The sequence below is a fragment of the Rissa tridactyla genome, chromosome 21 (assembly GCF_028500815.1).
Source record: "Rissa tridactyla isolate bRisTri1 chromosome 21, bRisTri1.patW.cur.20221130, whole genome shotgun sequence".
NCBI lineage: Eukaryota > Metazoa > Chordata > Aves > Charadriiformes > Laridae > Rissa > Rissa tridactyla.
Genome location: NC_071486.1, coordinates 7,369,392 through 7,385,591, shown reverse-complemented (window position 1 = coordinate 7,385,591; position 16,200 = coordinate 7,369,392). Strand labels below are relative to the sequence as shown.

General features: G+C 40.1%; 3 protein-coding genes across 9 annotated transcripts in view; 1 reads left to right on the top strand and 2 right to left on the bottom strand.

Annotated features, from left to right (window-relative positions):
• The first annotated feature begins 256 nt into the window (after positions 1–256).
• On the top strand, positions 257–14,568 carry LOC128900462 (uncharacterized). The gene is made up of 4 exons (XM_054181604.1): positions 257–277; positions 500–688; positions 11,736–11,916; positions 12,912–14,568. The coding sequence occupies exons 1-4, from the start codon at positions 257–259 to the stop codon at positions 13,469–13,471; spliced, it is 951 nt and encodes a 316-aa protein (XP_054037579.1). The 3' UTR covers positions 13,472–14,568.
• On the bottom strand, positions 4,442–5,689 carry TSHB (thyroid stimulating hormone subunit beta). Its single transcript, XM_054181242.1, has 2 exons — positions 5,528–5,689; positions 4,442–4,784 (listed from the first exon to the last, which is right to left on the bottom strand). Exons 1-2 carry the CDS (start codon positions 5,687–5,689, stop codon positions 4,542–4,544), a joined length of 405 nt encoding a protein of 134 aa, XP_054037217.1. The 3' UTR covers positions 4,442–4,541.
• Positions 11,910–16,200, bottom strand: part of SYCP1 (synaptonemal complex protein 1) — a 39,086-nt gene continuing 34,795 nt past the window's right edge. For 5 of the 7 annotated variants that reach the window (XM_054181233.1, XM_054181236.1, XM_054181238.1 and 2 more), the window contains one exon: positions 11,910–16,192. In XM_054181233.1, coding sequence (XP_054037208.1) covers positions 16,049–16,192 — 144 coding nt within the window. In that variant the 3' untranslated portion in view covers positions 11,910–16,048. The remainder of the gene's footprint in view (positions 16,193–16,200) is intronic. The other 2 variants (XM_054181237.1, XM_054181239.1) reach the window with 2 other exon arrangements.

The following is a 16,200-nucleotide window of genomic DNA, read 5'->3' as shown; positions in this document are numbered from 1 at the left end:
GAGAGGGAAGGGGAGCGCGACCCCGTACCGCGACCGGACCTGGCGGCCGCCGCCGCCTGCCCACGACTCGCCTCAGGGACGCGCGCGGCGGAGCGGCCCCGCCCAGCGGGGAGGGGCAGCGGGCGGGGCTCGCCCCGCATTGGCCACCGGCGCGCGGGCGGTGCCTTGCCTGGCGGAGAGGCGGGAGGGCGGTGGCCGAGGCGGGGCGCCGCCGGGTCCCGGCGCCCGCCGCTCAGGGCGGCCACCCCGCCCGAGGATGCGTCGGGGCCGCGCGGCGGCTCGGTAGGGGCCGGTCAGCGCTGGCTCCGCGCGCGGGGCGGGCCCCGGCTCCGCCCCCTCCGGCCGCTCCCCCGGGGTGGTCGCGGGCCCGCCCCGCCCGACGGAAGGACCGCGCGGCGGCGCCCCCTGGCGGCTGGGCGGTGCTGCCGCGGTCGGTCCGCCCCGGGGCAGGCGGGCGCGGGCAGCGGGTGCGTTCTCCTTCCCCGGTTTCAGGTGTTAGCTCGTCTGGGACTGCGCTTCTCCAAACCGACCGCAGCGTGGCGACCGCCGGGCGCCGCCGGCAGGAGTCGTCGGGGGCGGCTGCTCCGACCCCGGGCCCCCCAGCCCTTGGTGCGGCAGCGGGGCGAGGCCCAGGCCGTTGTGTGTGAGGGGCGGTGAGAGGGAGACCCGGCTCTCAAGCCTCTCACAGGTAAGAGAGGCCGCAGAAATGCCAGTACCGAAGAGGAGGCGTCCAAAGGACAGATTTGCCTCAGGGTGGGTTCTGAGAGACCAGGGGCCCCCACAAGCCCGCTCTGTGTTCCAGGCGCCCATGTTTTCTGTTACTTCCTCGCCAGAATTAAGATGTTGAGAAGAGGTAAGATGTTAGGATTCTCTGCAAATCCATTGCTTAGTTGTGTGAAAAGGCATATTACGATAAAGTAAATGCAAACAAACACCTGACCCTGAGGAATCATCACCTCGACAGGTTGCTGTCACTGGACCTGAGGGTCTTGAACACATATTTGTGCTCCAAGGGCACATAAATATGTATTTAAGTAGATGCATTAACACAACCCAAATGTCTTAGTTTGGATTTTTCTCAAGTGTAAAAGGATTCATGTTAGTGATTTTCCACAGGTGTTAACCATAAAAGTAGACTGCTGTTTTTTGCATGCATATCTTCATACTGAAGATAAATCTGTCAGTCTCAGGCGTAAGGGAGCATTACAGTAGTTTTGCAGTGGTGCTTATTACTGTGAGTAGGCCTAGTTCCCTTTTTTATTTTGCTAAGCGCAAGTGCTGCTTAATAGTAAGCTGACTTAAATTTTACTGTGCTTAATATCCTTTTTTAAAGGGTCAGGCACCTTCAGAAGTCACTATCTGATCTTCAAGCTGAACATTTTGTTTCTTTGCCATTTACTAGGTAAAATAATTGCTGCTTTGTGGGATAAATACCTGCTTCCCAATTTTTTCCTATCATTCTCTATGCTCTTCACAAACTAGAGAGCAGCAATTCACGTTGCAGCTATTTGCTGAGAACTTGTGAGTCCATAGCGCTTTTGCGTGCTATCACGACAGGGTTTTTACAGTTGTGTTGGGGACTTTACCAGAATCTCTTTTGTAACTTAATTGAAACGAGCCTCTCGTGGTCCAACAGTTGTAGAATTAGTCTTGTATATATCTAGCCATACCAGGATTATTTAAACCATAGGTGTAAGGGACATATCTTAAAGAAGTAGGGCACCTACTGTTCCTGCAAAATCCTCTGGATTTTCTATTAATTTTAAACAGTGATTTTTGAGAATTTAAATTTTCAAACCTTGCTTGCGAAGGCATTTCTTTATCACCAAATTATGCATATGACAATTACAGTTCATGCCGTGTGTAGAGTCCGTGACAAGCACACAAATGCTGTCAGCTTATTATTGCAGTTGTCCTGGACAAAGCTTTTGCTGTTTCACAGAATGGTTGAGGTTGGAAAGAACCTCTGGAGGTCATCTTGTCCAACCCCCCTGCTCAAGGAGGGCCACCTAGTAGATTCCCTTAGTCTTTCATGAAGGCTTCGCTGCAGCTGAAACAAAATAAAGGTGTTTGGAATAGAGTATCAGATTCCAGGAACACTCATGAAAACTGCAAAATTGAAAGCAAGATTTTTCTAAGAAAATTAAATTTCCTATTTGTATCCTGTGAATTCTGGTTCCTTTATTTACTATTTCAAGGAAAGTGTGAATGGAATATCTAATTTCTTGGGAGGTAGAGTCATATTTCTAAAAATGAATTTGCATAAACAGAAAAAAATGTATCTTGCATCTCAGTAGTATTTTTAGGTATTGAGGTTAATTTGACATTGGTAACAAGAGAATGCAGTTAAACTGACAGGAGATTACTATTTAAGGCACTTCTTTGCCAGGGATGGGAACATTTCTTTTCTAATCTTCTAGATCATTCATGTTTTGTATATGTCACAGTTTTGATTTTCAGCTTGATTAAATTTTTCTAAGTACTTCGATTCACCTTTATGGCCTTTCTGAATGTAATATTTAACTTAAAAATGGAAGCTGGTAGAATTTTTTAAAAATGAGCAGTAGTGAGTTTACAACACAGTACGTAGTATTAACTAGGAATCTGATAGTTTTCCACACATCGACAATTTCTTGTTTGTCATTATATGCTTTGCATTTTAATCTGAGTAAACTTTGGTAATCAGGTTAAAAATTCATCTTGTTGGTCAGAAAAGATGTTTCTTTTCTTGTAGCTGATGCAATACAGTGTAGGATTAGAGCTGGGTAATGAATATATCAGGAGGCTGAAATTACTGTTCAGACTTTGCTCCTGTGCATGAGAATAAGGTTACACGCGTGGCAAACTAGATTATTTTGTCTTTATGATTCCTGCTGCAAAAGAAGGATAATATTACCATTTCATAAAATTTTCTCCCCCTATGTGAGAAAGGGCTAATTCTATGTAAAGAGATCACCATAGGACATCGGTGCTGAAACATGCCAGGTCATTATCACCTTTCCCATGGAGATGTTGAAAATTCAGTTACAGGATGCTAGAAGAGTGGGCAATTGTATATTTATTTATCATCTTCATAGAGTACATGTTTGGTTTGAGTGTCTGTTTCTAAATATTATTTATTTGATGTTTCTGCTAAAAATTAACTTTTACACTTTTATGCAAAACTTTAGGCTCAAAGCATTATGGCAGTTGGCATTGTTTCAGGTTGTACCTTTGATTGCTTGAGGGCTGTATTCAATGTAGGTCATTTTTTATACATAGCACGTGGATCCTGGAAGGGAGGGCAGGGAGGCAGAGAGAACTCTTGAGATGAGAAAGGGTGGAGAGTGGGCCATCGATGTCTTCAGTGCTACCTCTGAGAGGTACAGATTAATAACCACTACTTTTCATGAGAAATTGCATGAGTGAATAGAGATACTGCTATGGATGGTGGCAAGAACATCAAATATTCCAGCATCATCCTTAATGAGGGACGAGGAAGAGCAAGAACTGGATTTTCAGGAGAAAACGTAAGGAAATAAGTTACTTGCTGCTTCATTTCAGCATCGCAGTACCTTTTGAGTAAGGTCTGCTGTTCAATACCTAGTTGAAAGTTTGTAGGTATCACCCCACTGCTGACTAAAGTGTGTAATATCAAACCTGCTGTGCTCAGTAGAAGAATGGCCCATTCTTAGCAATTGGGTTCGTGCACACAGAGCCCATTAAAAGACTTCAGAAGAGTCTTAGGGTCACCTTGCCAAGACAGGACATTTCTTATTTTTTCTTTTTAATACTTTTAATCTGTTAACTATGGAATGTTATATAAACTTAACATAGGCTTACCTTAGGACTGTTCCTTTTTCTGTCATCTACTTTCCTTTGTTTACATACTGAATAGTATAGACTATAAAATTAAAAAAAAAAAAAACAAACCAAAAACCTGCTCTATTGATTTTTTCTAACTGGTTCTGCAGTTGTAGTAAGAGAGGCTTACTCCAGCAGTGCAGGCATGAAGGAGTATGCGTAAGGAACACAGTGGTGATGGACAAGAGTGGTGATGACCTGTAGTAATGATCCATAGTGTAGATAAGCAAACTGTATGTGCTTCGTCCCAGTTGACTACACTCAAAAAACCCAATATTACATATATGGAAAATACTGTTGCTCTTAGGAAGGCTGTAAGTATATGTCAAAATCTAAATCTAATTAAGATGTTTAATACTAAGAGTATGCATTGCCTTTTTTTAACTCTGAAATATATCAAATGTTTTGTCTCTGAGTATCACAAAATACCTGGGATTTATGAGCAAAATTTTATACATACACATAGTAATTTCTCCTTCTTCCCTGAAGTAAATTACAGGTGGGTTCTGAACACAAACCTGCAGTCTTATGACTCTGCTCTTGTGCACGTCACAGAATATCTTGTTAATTGAAGTAACCAGTGATGCATCTTTGAATAAAACTTTTTGCACACCAATTTGCAAACGTGTTACGAAATACACTTTTATTTACGCTTAGTTGTGGGCAGAGGTACATTTTGACCACGTTCTGTTGGAAGCTTACATGTTACAGAGCTTCTGTGGTTTAGTGCAATAGTTTGTCCTAACCTTCTCATGAACACAGTCACTATAATCAGTGTTACATTTACCACACTTGCAGCTCACAGCCACAGGGTAGGAATAATAAGGGATGGTGTGATGAGGACAGCCCGGAATCAGTGCTGTTTGATAGAACATCTCTTTGTATGTGCACACATTCTGGGACAGAGCACTTTTGAGTAGCAGCTTCTTGCCATTGCTGTCCTACAAAGAAAAAAGAAATGCATTGTTTCACTGATGCACACGAGTGTCAGAAGATTTCCTTTGATGTTTTCTCAAATGTGCAGAAAGCAAACATCTTTGCACTTAGACCGGCTCTGATATTTTCAGCGTACTTCTGTTCAGATCTGTAATTTTGAATCTGCAATGACTGGAGCTCTCTACCCCTGTAGATATGTCCACCTTGCTTTTATGGTTTTAACTAATCTGCTTGGCTCAGAGTAGTAACAGTGTTTTGTAATCCGTATTGGCTACCTACTGACCAAGGCGGAAATTAAAATGCCGTGTTGAACAGTGAAGCGCAAGCACAGTCGTTGGCATGCCTACATGCAAGATATTCTGCACAGCTAGCTGTCATAACAGCAGTGGAATTAACAGTTACCCAAGTCATTTACATTAAATAAGAGTGACTAAATATCATCTGCTTCTCACCTGTTCCATCCTGACCCCACAAACTGACTACAGAGGCTCTGCAGTGACAGCAGCAGTCACTTCTCTGCTATGCCACTGGTGTGATAAACTCCGCAATTCCGGAGGCTTGGCATTTCTCATCCATACCTTCACAAAAAGCTAACTTGGAATCATGATGGTAGTGTGATTTTTCTGTCTGTGACAAACATTATTAGAGTGGGATCATTTACACACAGTTTTCCAGTGAGAACAGGCAGTTGGTTTGCAGTGATGGCCGTCACAGAAACCATTGCCTAAAACAGAGTAACGCCTTGTACCCGAGTCATGCAAAATCCAGCGCAGATGGTGGTGTTGATGGCCAGGCAGTAGGCACATTCCCTTTTCTCCACGTGGATTATATACTCAGAAGGAGCACAAAGTGATGCTGTTTGACCGAAAGTCAGGCTAAAGAGGAGAGACATCGCAAAGAAGGGAGTCATGCTAGATGGGGGGGAAAAAAAACAAAGCAAACCCTAAGTAAAATTAGATGTACCTTCCAGGCCTTCTCTCAGAATTTGACAAGAATAGTTATGATAGTCACAGACCACAAGTAATCTTAACTTTTTTAGCCACAGCCTGACAAGTTCTTTTCAGTCTCAGACATTTAATTGAAATAGTATTAACCACTAAACAGAAAAGTGTAAGCAGGCCATTAAAAACATAAAACAAATTCACTTTTTCCCCACTAAGGCATATTACATGGAACTTTTCACTAATAAGTGATAAAATGCTGACACAGAAAAATAACAGGAGCTAAAGGATTTGAAAATGTGACATATATGAGAGAACATGAGCTCTAGAATTAGCCAGAGATGCTAAAATAATCTTTCTGCTTTAAAAATAATTTTCTAAAGAAAGCATGTTATAAAATGTTTAAGAGAGAAAAAGAAACAGCTGTGCATATCAGGCATACCACTGTATTTTTTACAGTTGGCTTAGAGGCATGATAAAATGGGAACACTGCCAAGAATTAAATAATAGATTCAAGCAAATAACAATCGAGAACATCAGCAAAGAGTTCAAATCAATGAATGCCCACTTTATCTGGCTGTTGTGCTGACCTCATTTCTCAGACCTGCTGGGGGATCCCGAGAACAAAGCTTTGGTTAGCTCCCAGACAATTCCAAGGTCTACGTTATAGCCTCTAAACTACAAACTGTAAATGACAGTGTCTACAAACAGATGGACATCACCCTCTAGGCTCTTCCAGCGGTCCGTTTCCCCTAGCAAAAGCCGTTCGTTACACGGTCTGGTTTACCCTGTAGCTGCAACAATGCAAGTCTGGAAGGACCAACCTCTTGTCAGCTGAATTCTTCCCTATTACAGGAACCTGATTCTGCCTTGAGCTGGGGGAGGCAGTGACCCAGCACAAGCTCTGTGTGCGCTTTATACTCTCCAGGCTAATTCCAGGCTGATCTTACTGTTTATATAATTGCATCTGAATTGCCGCTTTCTTATCGCATAGTCATCTATTGAAAATTCATACTGAACCACGAAGCAAATGTGATAGGAACAAATGTGTCCATAATATCCTAACCTGGAAACTGGAGCTGGAAATCTAATTATTTTAACAGTCATTCTCTTCTCAGGCTTTTAAACTAACCACTGCTTTAAAAAAAAGTTATTATTGATTAATTTAATTGCTACATAGGACAGCAACATCATGACAGGAAGGCTAGCATGGAAGCGGAGTCATCCTGAATTGCATATGACTAATTCTACACGTATGTTTTGCAGAAGTTTAATGAAGTCTGTTTCACTCAGTTTGCTCGTTACCAGGCAGGCACAACTGAGAGATGCAGTGCTGTACACAGAAAGTAACAAATCTCAAATCAAAGCCATTGCTCTACAGTGTGATTAGGTACAGCCTGACTTACATACTCAAAAAAACCACTGAGAAATTATCTGTCCTTGAACCTACTGAGCAAATACTGAAGTAACAAGCAATTCACTCTGAAATACTAATGATAGGGCAAAGAACTTAGGAAACCACTCCTTGTAGCACAATGAGAAGCAAAATACTGCACCACCACCAGTGAAACTAAGATGTCCACAGATGAGGTAAAACACTTGTGTTTAGGGCTTTGTGGAAGAGCTGGGAGGAGAAGAAGTAAGAAAGGGTCCGGTGAGCGTGCACGTCTTGCGCTGACTCGGCACAAAACCTCTGTCCTCTACGGCTTCGTCAGCCTCCGGCCAGCCTTCTCACTGTGCTGAACCACTGCAGCTCTGCTCACACCTACCCTTTCAGTTAATCCCCTGCCTGCCGTTTGGACTTCAGTCTGATGTATGTCTCATGCGGGTAACCACATTCTTGATTTACGTAGCCATAAGAAATATGGTAAAGTTGCGTTTGAGCTGGTAAATGTGGTCACTTTGGGCTGTTGGAGGAGTGATCCAGTCAGTCCCAACTGGCGTTTAGCTAATTCCTGAATAACCAGGCTGCTGCACACAGCTTTGTGTCCTGGACTAATTCTTCAAGGGTTTTTTTTGATAATATGGTAGAATTCTTGTTCTATTAAGACCAGCCATAGTCTTCTGTTTTCATGGAGTCTTTAATTATGGGTTAATTTCTACCATTGAACTTCTCAGGAATTAAATACAACTCTTTCTGGCTGAAGGACAGTAATTGTACTCTCAGTAACATCTGTCCATCTACACTTAGCAACAGAAGTATAACACTTATTTTGCTACTGCTCCAGTACATTATTTAAATCTGCATTTTTCTGACATGTTTTAAATGCAGTTAAATATACAGGCTATATGAGTATACACATACATACCCCCATATGTAGATAATGTGGTGTGTATATATATATACACACACACGCACTCTCTCTATATACACATATTGCTACATATATATGTATGGGTTTGGTTGTTTAAAACTTTAATCACAGAAAAGAATGTTCGTTCTTGGGAAATCTTATGAGTATTTCAAAGCAGACAATGATCCTGAAAGGAAAAGGAAACAATTCACAAAACAAAATCCTGGAGAGGACAAAAAGTGCCCAAAATAAGAATAGAAAATGGCATTCCTAAAGCGAGAATATCGCATGTGGCCCCTGCATGTACAGCTGAAGTAGGTACAGCTGATTTGTAGCAATGCTTGGAAGTCTATCAATCATAGGGAAAGAAAAAGAGAATGCAACAGTAAAAACTATAGCCATGGAAAAAAAAGGAAAACAAACAACAACCACTGTTAGAAATGAGAAAATGTAAAAGACTCACATGTGACGCTGGAGACTAGGAAATAATGAAGATGAAGACAAGCTGTTGATGCAGTAAGTGCGAAGTCTTCAGTAAGTACATGTGCATTTGAAAATGTAGCGGTTGAACAACCAACGTACATATTTGAAAAAACAAACCTAAATAAATTGTATAAGAAATAAATATTTTAAAATTAACATCATTGGCTAGCTAATGTTAATTTCAACAAGTCTTGGAATACTAAGGAAATTTCAAAGCATTAAGAAAAGTGCTATTATGCCAATATTTAAAGAGAGAATGTTGACCCAGGTAACTCTCAACCAGCTAGCCTGACATCTATCCCTGATAAATCAGGTAAAATAACAGAAAGTTGATACAGGATTTGAGCAATAAAGAATTAACGGATGAGAACATAATTAATGCCTGTCAAGATGGTGTTACATAAAATAGGTCATGCCACACAAACCTGATTTCATTCTTTGAGGTGATTACAAATTTGGTTGTTAAGGCAACTACATAGACGCAATGTCCTTCGTTCCATCTGTCCAGAGCCCTACTGTCATGAAGATTTAGAGCTATTAGGCAGAGTACGATGTGGTGTATACTGAATGTCGGGAATTATTAATCACTGGAGCAGGTAGTATAATTTTAGCAGTGCATTTTATTCACTGCAACTTTTTTCCCCAGCCTCTGAATGCACCGCACTGCATTACAGAAATAGCTGACCAAGTACTAAGAATTGAAATTAATTTATCTGGAAGCACAATAAATTACTCTGAGTGGACCTTGAGACTAATGTGACAACTGCTGCTCGTACTCAGACCAGCCCCACACCGATATGGACGCAGAACCTCTTGGCTACTACCTCTTCTTTGCTGGCATCACATTAGCGTGCCCATCTGTCAGAGATGCACTAAACATCCCCAGAGCGATATACACACTCATGTCTGTTCAGTAGTTTACACAAACTATTAAGCTGGTAGAAAAACTTTTCCTTGATTTTCCTTCTGGATATGGCCGTAGAGTTCATTCACGACTGACCGCTCTGAACACTTGATGGGAGTGAGATCCCGATACCTACAGGGTGCAGCAAGACAAAAGACCATGGCAGGACAATGAAGTCCAGTGTGGCAATCTGTGAATGCCTGAGGCTTCTTTCATACACTTCCCTAAAATCAGTAGTTAAAAGTCTCACGTTTATGGATCCATTTCTTTGGTTGCCCTCCTGCTGACCTGCAGACTATTCAGTGATAGAAATTTTTAATGTGTTTTTACAGCCATCAGCTTTGTAGCCCTGTTCTGGAACAGCCAGTTACACTGTTAATTATTTATCTTTAACCTTTCTGTTAACTAAACCAATCCATTCACTGACATCAGTTATTTTACACTTTCATTAAGTGAAAGACAGTATGCTGATGTTCTACAAGAAGTGGTTTAAGTGATCTCTGTAAACAGAATTTAGTAATCATAAAATTCTTGGGTTCATTACCCAGGAATCTTTGTAATGGTGTAATGGGCTAGAGAAATTCAGTGTATACCAGAAGGTTTTATATAAAAGTAATTTAATAGGATTCTCTGTCACTGACCAATGCCTAAGATAAAAGTAGGAACAAGGGGGAGAAGTTATCACACATTACTCCTGCTCACTCTTCCCCTGTTAGTAGTACAACACAATGAAAACTCTGTGATCTAATGAGCAGGTTAACTTACACCGCAGGGTGACTCTTGTTTCCACTGCATATAGCACCGTCCGTGCTTGCAAACAACAGAGAATTAGAAGCTATGCTGATGAAAAACAGGCAAAGCCAATCACATTTCCAGAAGATTAGTATTCTGGTAGAGGAATTATTTCCAACCCCATCCTGTCACAGACCTCCACTGATCAAAGGAAAGACGATCCTAATATGCTGCCATAGAAACAAGCAATTTTGCCAGGTTTTGCATTTAAACAGACTGTGGCTGCTGAATTTTCAAAGCTAATCTGTCTATTGTGAGCCTCTCTGTAATAGCTTGAAACATAGCTCCCATCTCTTAAATTTACAGATTCACAGATGACCGTTCTTCTCTTTCTTTCCTAGGATTAGCTGCAGCATTTTCTATCAACCAGAGATTAAACCATCAATTCTCTTTGTTGCCTGTCATATGCCAACGATCTCCATTTATGGTCTGCAAATACTTCATAATCCCGTTTGCTCTTTGGCTCATATGATACACTGCTTCGTATTTGGTTTCACTTCTTTGGAAAGTGCTAGATATTTCTGTTATTCTAAGATATACAATTGCTACACTGAGGACAAAATGTAAAAAAGCCCAAAGAACAACAGCAAAGAGAATCCAGAAGCCTTCTGCAGCGCTATCGAGGATGAACGACTACCCACCTGATACCAGAACTATGCTAAGGGGTAAAAGTCACAGGCACTTTTCAGTCCCTAAGGGTTGTAGTGTTCTCCTGGTTTGACTGCCAATCTGATAAGCAGTCAACAGGTAATCAGACAAGATCTTTGCTGATGAAGGTCTGGCATGGAGAGGTGACACTATGCATGTACAATTGACTTTTTTTAGATCAGAATTTATGCTAATTACATACGCTGGGTACGAGCACTGGGGTATGTTTCTGTCTCTCCTTTCAGACGTCAGGCGTGCAGCCCCGCCGGAGGCTGCTCGTACCCAGGAGCCATTCATTGCCCTCTCGGGCAACCTCACACGCCCACCTGGAAAAGGAGGGTCTGCCACAGCTGTGACGGACTGTGGAGCACGCCAAAGGGAATGCCCCCCAAAGCGGAAGCCACTCCACGATTCCAACTGAAAATTAAAATGGCTGTAAAGAAGGAAAAGGGAAGACCTCATGAACCCTTCCCCCAGGATACTCCCGGTAGAACCAAGGCAAACTAAATTAAATACCTTGATACCTAGGGACAGAAAAGGTTGTAGGAATAACCCTGGTTTTTGGTTTTTTGTTTTTTCTTATTAGAGACATTTAATTCCTATAGCATTTTTTAAAAAAATCCTCTTAGTTTTGAAATTTAAAGTAGTATTATTATTAGTGGTTTAGAAATAGTTGTTCTTTATAATAACTATCATGCACACCTGAGGATTTTTTTAACGCATCTTTTTAATCAAGATTTTAATATCTTCCTTACATACGCTTGGGGAAAACTGTTTAAAGTTTTCTGTGTCCAGTGCAGTGTCCAGTTCTGAAAAAGCTACCTTTTCAAGCTACTGTGAAGTAAGATCAGCAACTGCCGACATGTAACATTCCCCTTCCTCTCACGTTCCCAGCTAGTCTCCATCAGGCCCGGTCAGCGCTGTGTGGGTACACTGGCTAATCCCTACCCCCTGAGCTCCCCTGGTTTCCATGGACACTGGGTATCGAGATCCCGAAGGAACAGGCGCAGCCAGGACATCGGATCTGTCACTCCGGACTACCTGCCAGTCCGTACTCCTGCCTTTGTCAGCTTGGGTGAGTCCTCACAGTGTGATTTTCTTAAAATCTGCTCTTATTTTCCACATTCTATTTTGCACTCTCTGCTCTTGCAGCTTTAAACAAAACACGTTTTCAAATACCATTTGGAGGTCGGTAGTGTTGAGCGACAGTTACTACACACCTGGAAGTGCTTGCACAGGCTAACCCCGCACTGTAGTTTTAAATGCTGGCAGTGGTTACATTCTTCTTTTTTAAGTAAGATAGATACAAAATGTGGATTTTCTCAAGTTGCCAAAATAACCTTGTGGTCTAATTTGAAATACTTGGTAATATTGTATCAAGTTTTGCCACCATTCTAGAGTATTCCATTTCATGACACAGTACATAATAAAAACCACTGTTGCTACAACATGCCTTGCATTTAACAAAGAAAACAGACCAAAGAGATATATTTTTTGACTATTTGCTGAGGGAAGGCGTGCGTTCATACGCGACCAAAAGGTATGGCTGTCTTGCTGGATCTATCAGTATTATCCAGGACAGGAGTTAACTATAAGTACGGGGTAATAACAGGGGTTGAAACATTAATTTAAAAAATTCAACTTTTGAGTGAACCCCAACATTCTGTACTAATGAAATAGCAAGCTAACAATTTTGAGATTTCCTGTGCTTAATAAAGCCACGATGGGCAAATGATACTGACTTGACATTTGAATATTTTATGAGAGATCCAAGACAAGCATTAGAATAGGTAAATGCTGATTGTTTGTCTTCTAAGACTTAGAACTGAATTTTCAATGCAGCTTTTTAGGCTTTCCCCTCTTCTGCTTTTGTTTTAAGCCGTTGGAACAAACAGGTGTACTAAAAACTTATTACTTACCATACAGAAAAAATAGTTCTCAATGAAAAGCAAATATCTGCACCAGAAATTTAAGATCAGGCATTAAACATATGGCCAGGATAAGTATTTAAATTTAATCAGTTCCTTTTTTTTTTTTTTTTTTTTTTTTTTTTTTTTTTACAATCTATAGACCCAGGGCTACTCAGTTATCCAGTAAGCAAATTAAAGGAAAATTTAGTTGTTCCCAAGGCAACTCAGAAAAAGAGGACAGAGCAGATTAGACAAAGACAAATAAACCCACTGCTGAACAAGAGAAGTGAGACAATAGACGAACAGAATTCAACCTATGCATTTTCCAATCCTTTTCACCTGTTGTTACCTTATGGCAAAGCACTTTGTTCAAGCCAAAGATTATCTATTTCTTATAAAAGAGACATACAAACAAAGGTACAGAGTGGATCTGGAAAAACACCAGCAACAAGTTTTACAGCCTCCAGTATTTCAGCTGAAGTCAATCAAACCAAGGTGCAAAATGCAGCTTTCAGCTGGAACCCAAAAAGGATCAGAATGGACAGCAGCAGTTCCTCTGCTTTAACAGCCACATCACACCTGGCACGTGTTGCATGTAACGCCATTCACAGCAAGAAGCCTTCAGATATCACAAGGCTGAAGCTGGTTATCACTCTGCCACCTGCATTTTTACCATTTAAAAGAGCTGCGAGTCATCAACATCAGAAACACTCAAACTAAGCAATCAGCTTTTCAGAACCGTACCGGTAAACTTCATCGAAGCTCTGACTCCAGATCACGCAGCCCAGGCTTCAGGTCGGTGTCACTACATATGACAGCGTTTCCGTGAACCGCTGGGGCCAGACCGGGTTAATTCAGTTGAATGCATAATACAGATGAGGAGCTGCGTCAAGAATATCAGAACATAGCCTTTAAAACTTCAATACAATTCCACAGATAAAAGCGTCAATATTCACTGCTATGAAGAGCTCCTGACTGGTAGCTCTCGTTTTTACTTTTTTGAATTGTGTGCTACCTGAAGGATTCACAAGCCAAAGCACGTGAATTTATTAATTTTCATTTGCTTTTCCTATACAAACTGGGTTAATGCCTTAACATAAAGTTGTTTATATATTCAGTTTTATTTACTATATATAGTCCATTGATGGAAACAGGTGTAGTATGAGGCAAATATGATTTTACACCCTTCCTAGCTGATTAGTTTTCCTGTAAGCTTTCTATAGTGCTACTAAGAATATTTTTGCAATTTTGCAGATGATTTATACAGTACACCACATGACACGCTCATGGTATCAGGAGGATTATATGATGCACCATGGAGTCACAGCTCTGCCACAACAGTACTGGAAAATAAGGATGTCAGATACTGTACATACACCACTATAATGGAAGTCATGTTTGATAGATACCAATTTATTTTTCATGTAAAGTCTCAAATAACAATAATTTTAATCCTATTTTTTATAGTAAGGCATTCAAATGTCACATATTCTGGAATTAGCAAAGCTATGAATGGGGGTAGGCTAGACTTGATGTGGATTTTGAATATCAACTTCAGGATTACAAAATTATAGTTTCCTGGATCTGTATGTGAGCCGTGGCTGAGAAGACTAGAGAGTAGAAGTCTCATTATACTCAGAAACAACTGGAATTTTTATTTTTGGTTGCTCAGTAACTAGCTTAGGGGTCGAGTCTGCCTATCTGTTGAGGATGTCAAAACTAGAAATACGCCATCTTGAAATGAAGTAACAAACATTGGCAGGTATTTAGATCTTGTATAAAACACTATCCTCTATTAAAATAAATTATAAACTGCACATACATGTTGTGTTTCCAGTGAACGTACTGTCTTTTTCCTGCAAAGTAGCTGAAGAGATATTAGTAAGTAACACCCCAAACTAAAATGAAGAATAACTGACTTTTTGCATGACATTCTCTGTATCAGATCAAAAAATAAGTAATTGATGAATCTGGGAGAGGTTTAAATGGATTACCTTACAGGACTTATGGTAAAATAATCTTTCTTGGTAAGGACAGACATCTGGAATTTGTGTGCTATAAGCAGCTTCTCTGTCCTTTATTTTTTCTAATTTACACTATTTAAGCAGATATATTATAAAAACTCAATATTCTGCAAACATATGAAGTATCTTTCCAGCAAGGAAGGTCATTCTAACATCTCAGAAAATTTGCTTGCATAACAGATTTGGTTTCCAAATATGGAGAAAAAACCCAGTATGTTTTTTCAGATCCTTGGAGAGTATTTGTCAGTTACATACAATAAAAAAAATCAACAGATAATTCATAAGGAACCCAAACTACTACCCTATACATAAAATTGCTACACAAAAAGAATGAAGTACATATGTTTTGCTACCCACTTCAGATGAATCCGAGATTTTGATTTTTCATAGTATTTTAGGAGGTACCCCTAGTTTTCCTGTTACCTCGAGGCTCTGAAGCACGTTTTATTGTTGTTGTGAAACCAAGATTAATCAAGAATTAACGCAGAAATGTACGTTGTTCTAAACTATTCTTACGCTTATGTGGCAGAAGCTTTTAGTCCTTGGGAAGGCTGCCTGGTGATTTGTATCTGTGTTCTAGTACGTAAAGCAACAACATTTGCTCCCACACTTTATGTTTCAGATAAACAATTTAATAACATCTTCACATTGTTTTTACAATCTTAAAACATGCATGCGTATTTTATTCCTTATGAAGCTGAAATCTTTTTAAACCAAAGTAATTATATTGAAATTTCAATTTTAAAAGTTTCAAAACTGTTTTAACATACTGAAACAGTAGCTACTGAAAACAAAACAGCCTAAGACGACAGTTCTGACAACATTTAAAATGAATGAAAAAGCAAGATGACTTCAGGTAAAAGTGCATGCATTTCAAGAGCTTCAGTATTTCTTTCAATAAACAATATCCTTTTGTGAATTACGTATTAAGACATTTAAGAGAACAAAACTGAATTTCTTTAAAACCAGTACTTCTAATTCCAGACTTTTTTTCTTTTTGAAACATCTTTCTATGTATTTATACTTATTTCTACATTTAAAAGTAGCTAATTTATGTCCTCAATTTTTATAGCATAGGGAATGCAATACAGAAAATGCTCTGCAGGTTGATGTAGTTATGTACCTATAAAGTTTATGTGCATAAAGGAAATTAATGTAGTATTAAACACACTGAGTATGACAGAAAAACGTAACAACATACTAACTCTGAAGGACTAATAATACTGTGGTTATACTAATCAAATAATGCCAGGGCACTAGTCATTTTTTCATTTTAAGTAAAGAGCTTTTCAGCTTCTTTAATTTTTCTTTTCCTGTCCATTTTAGAAACTGCAGTCCATCCAGCCTCTCTCATTTTTCTCATGGTTTTAAGTTTCAGTACAGAGCCTGGAGTTTTCACGTTTGATGTAGCTGGTTTCTAAGAAG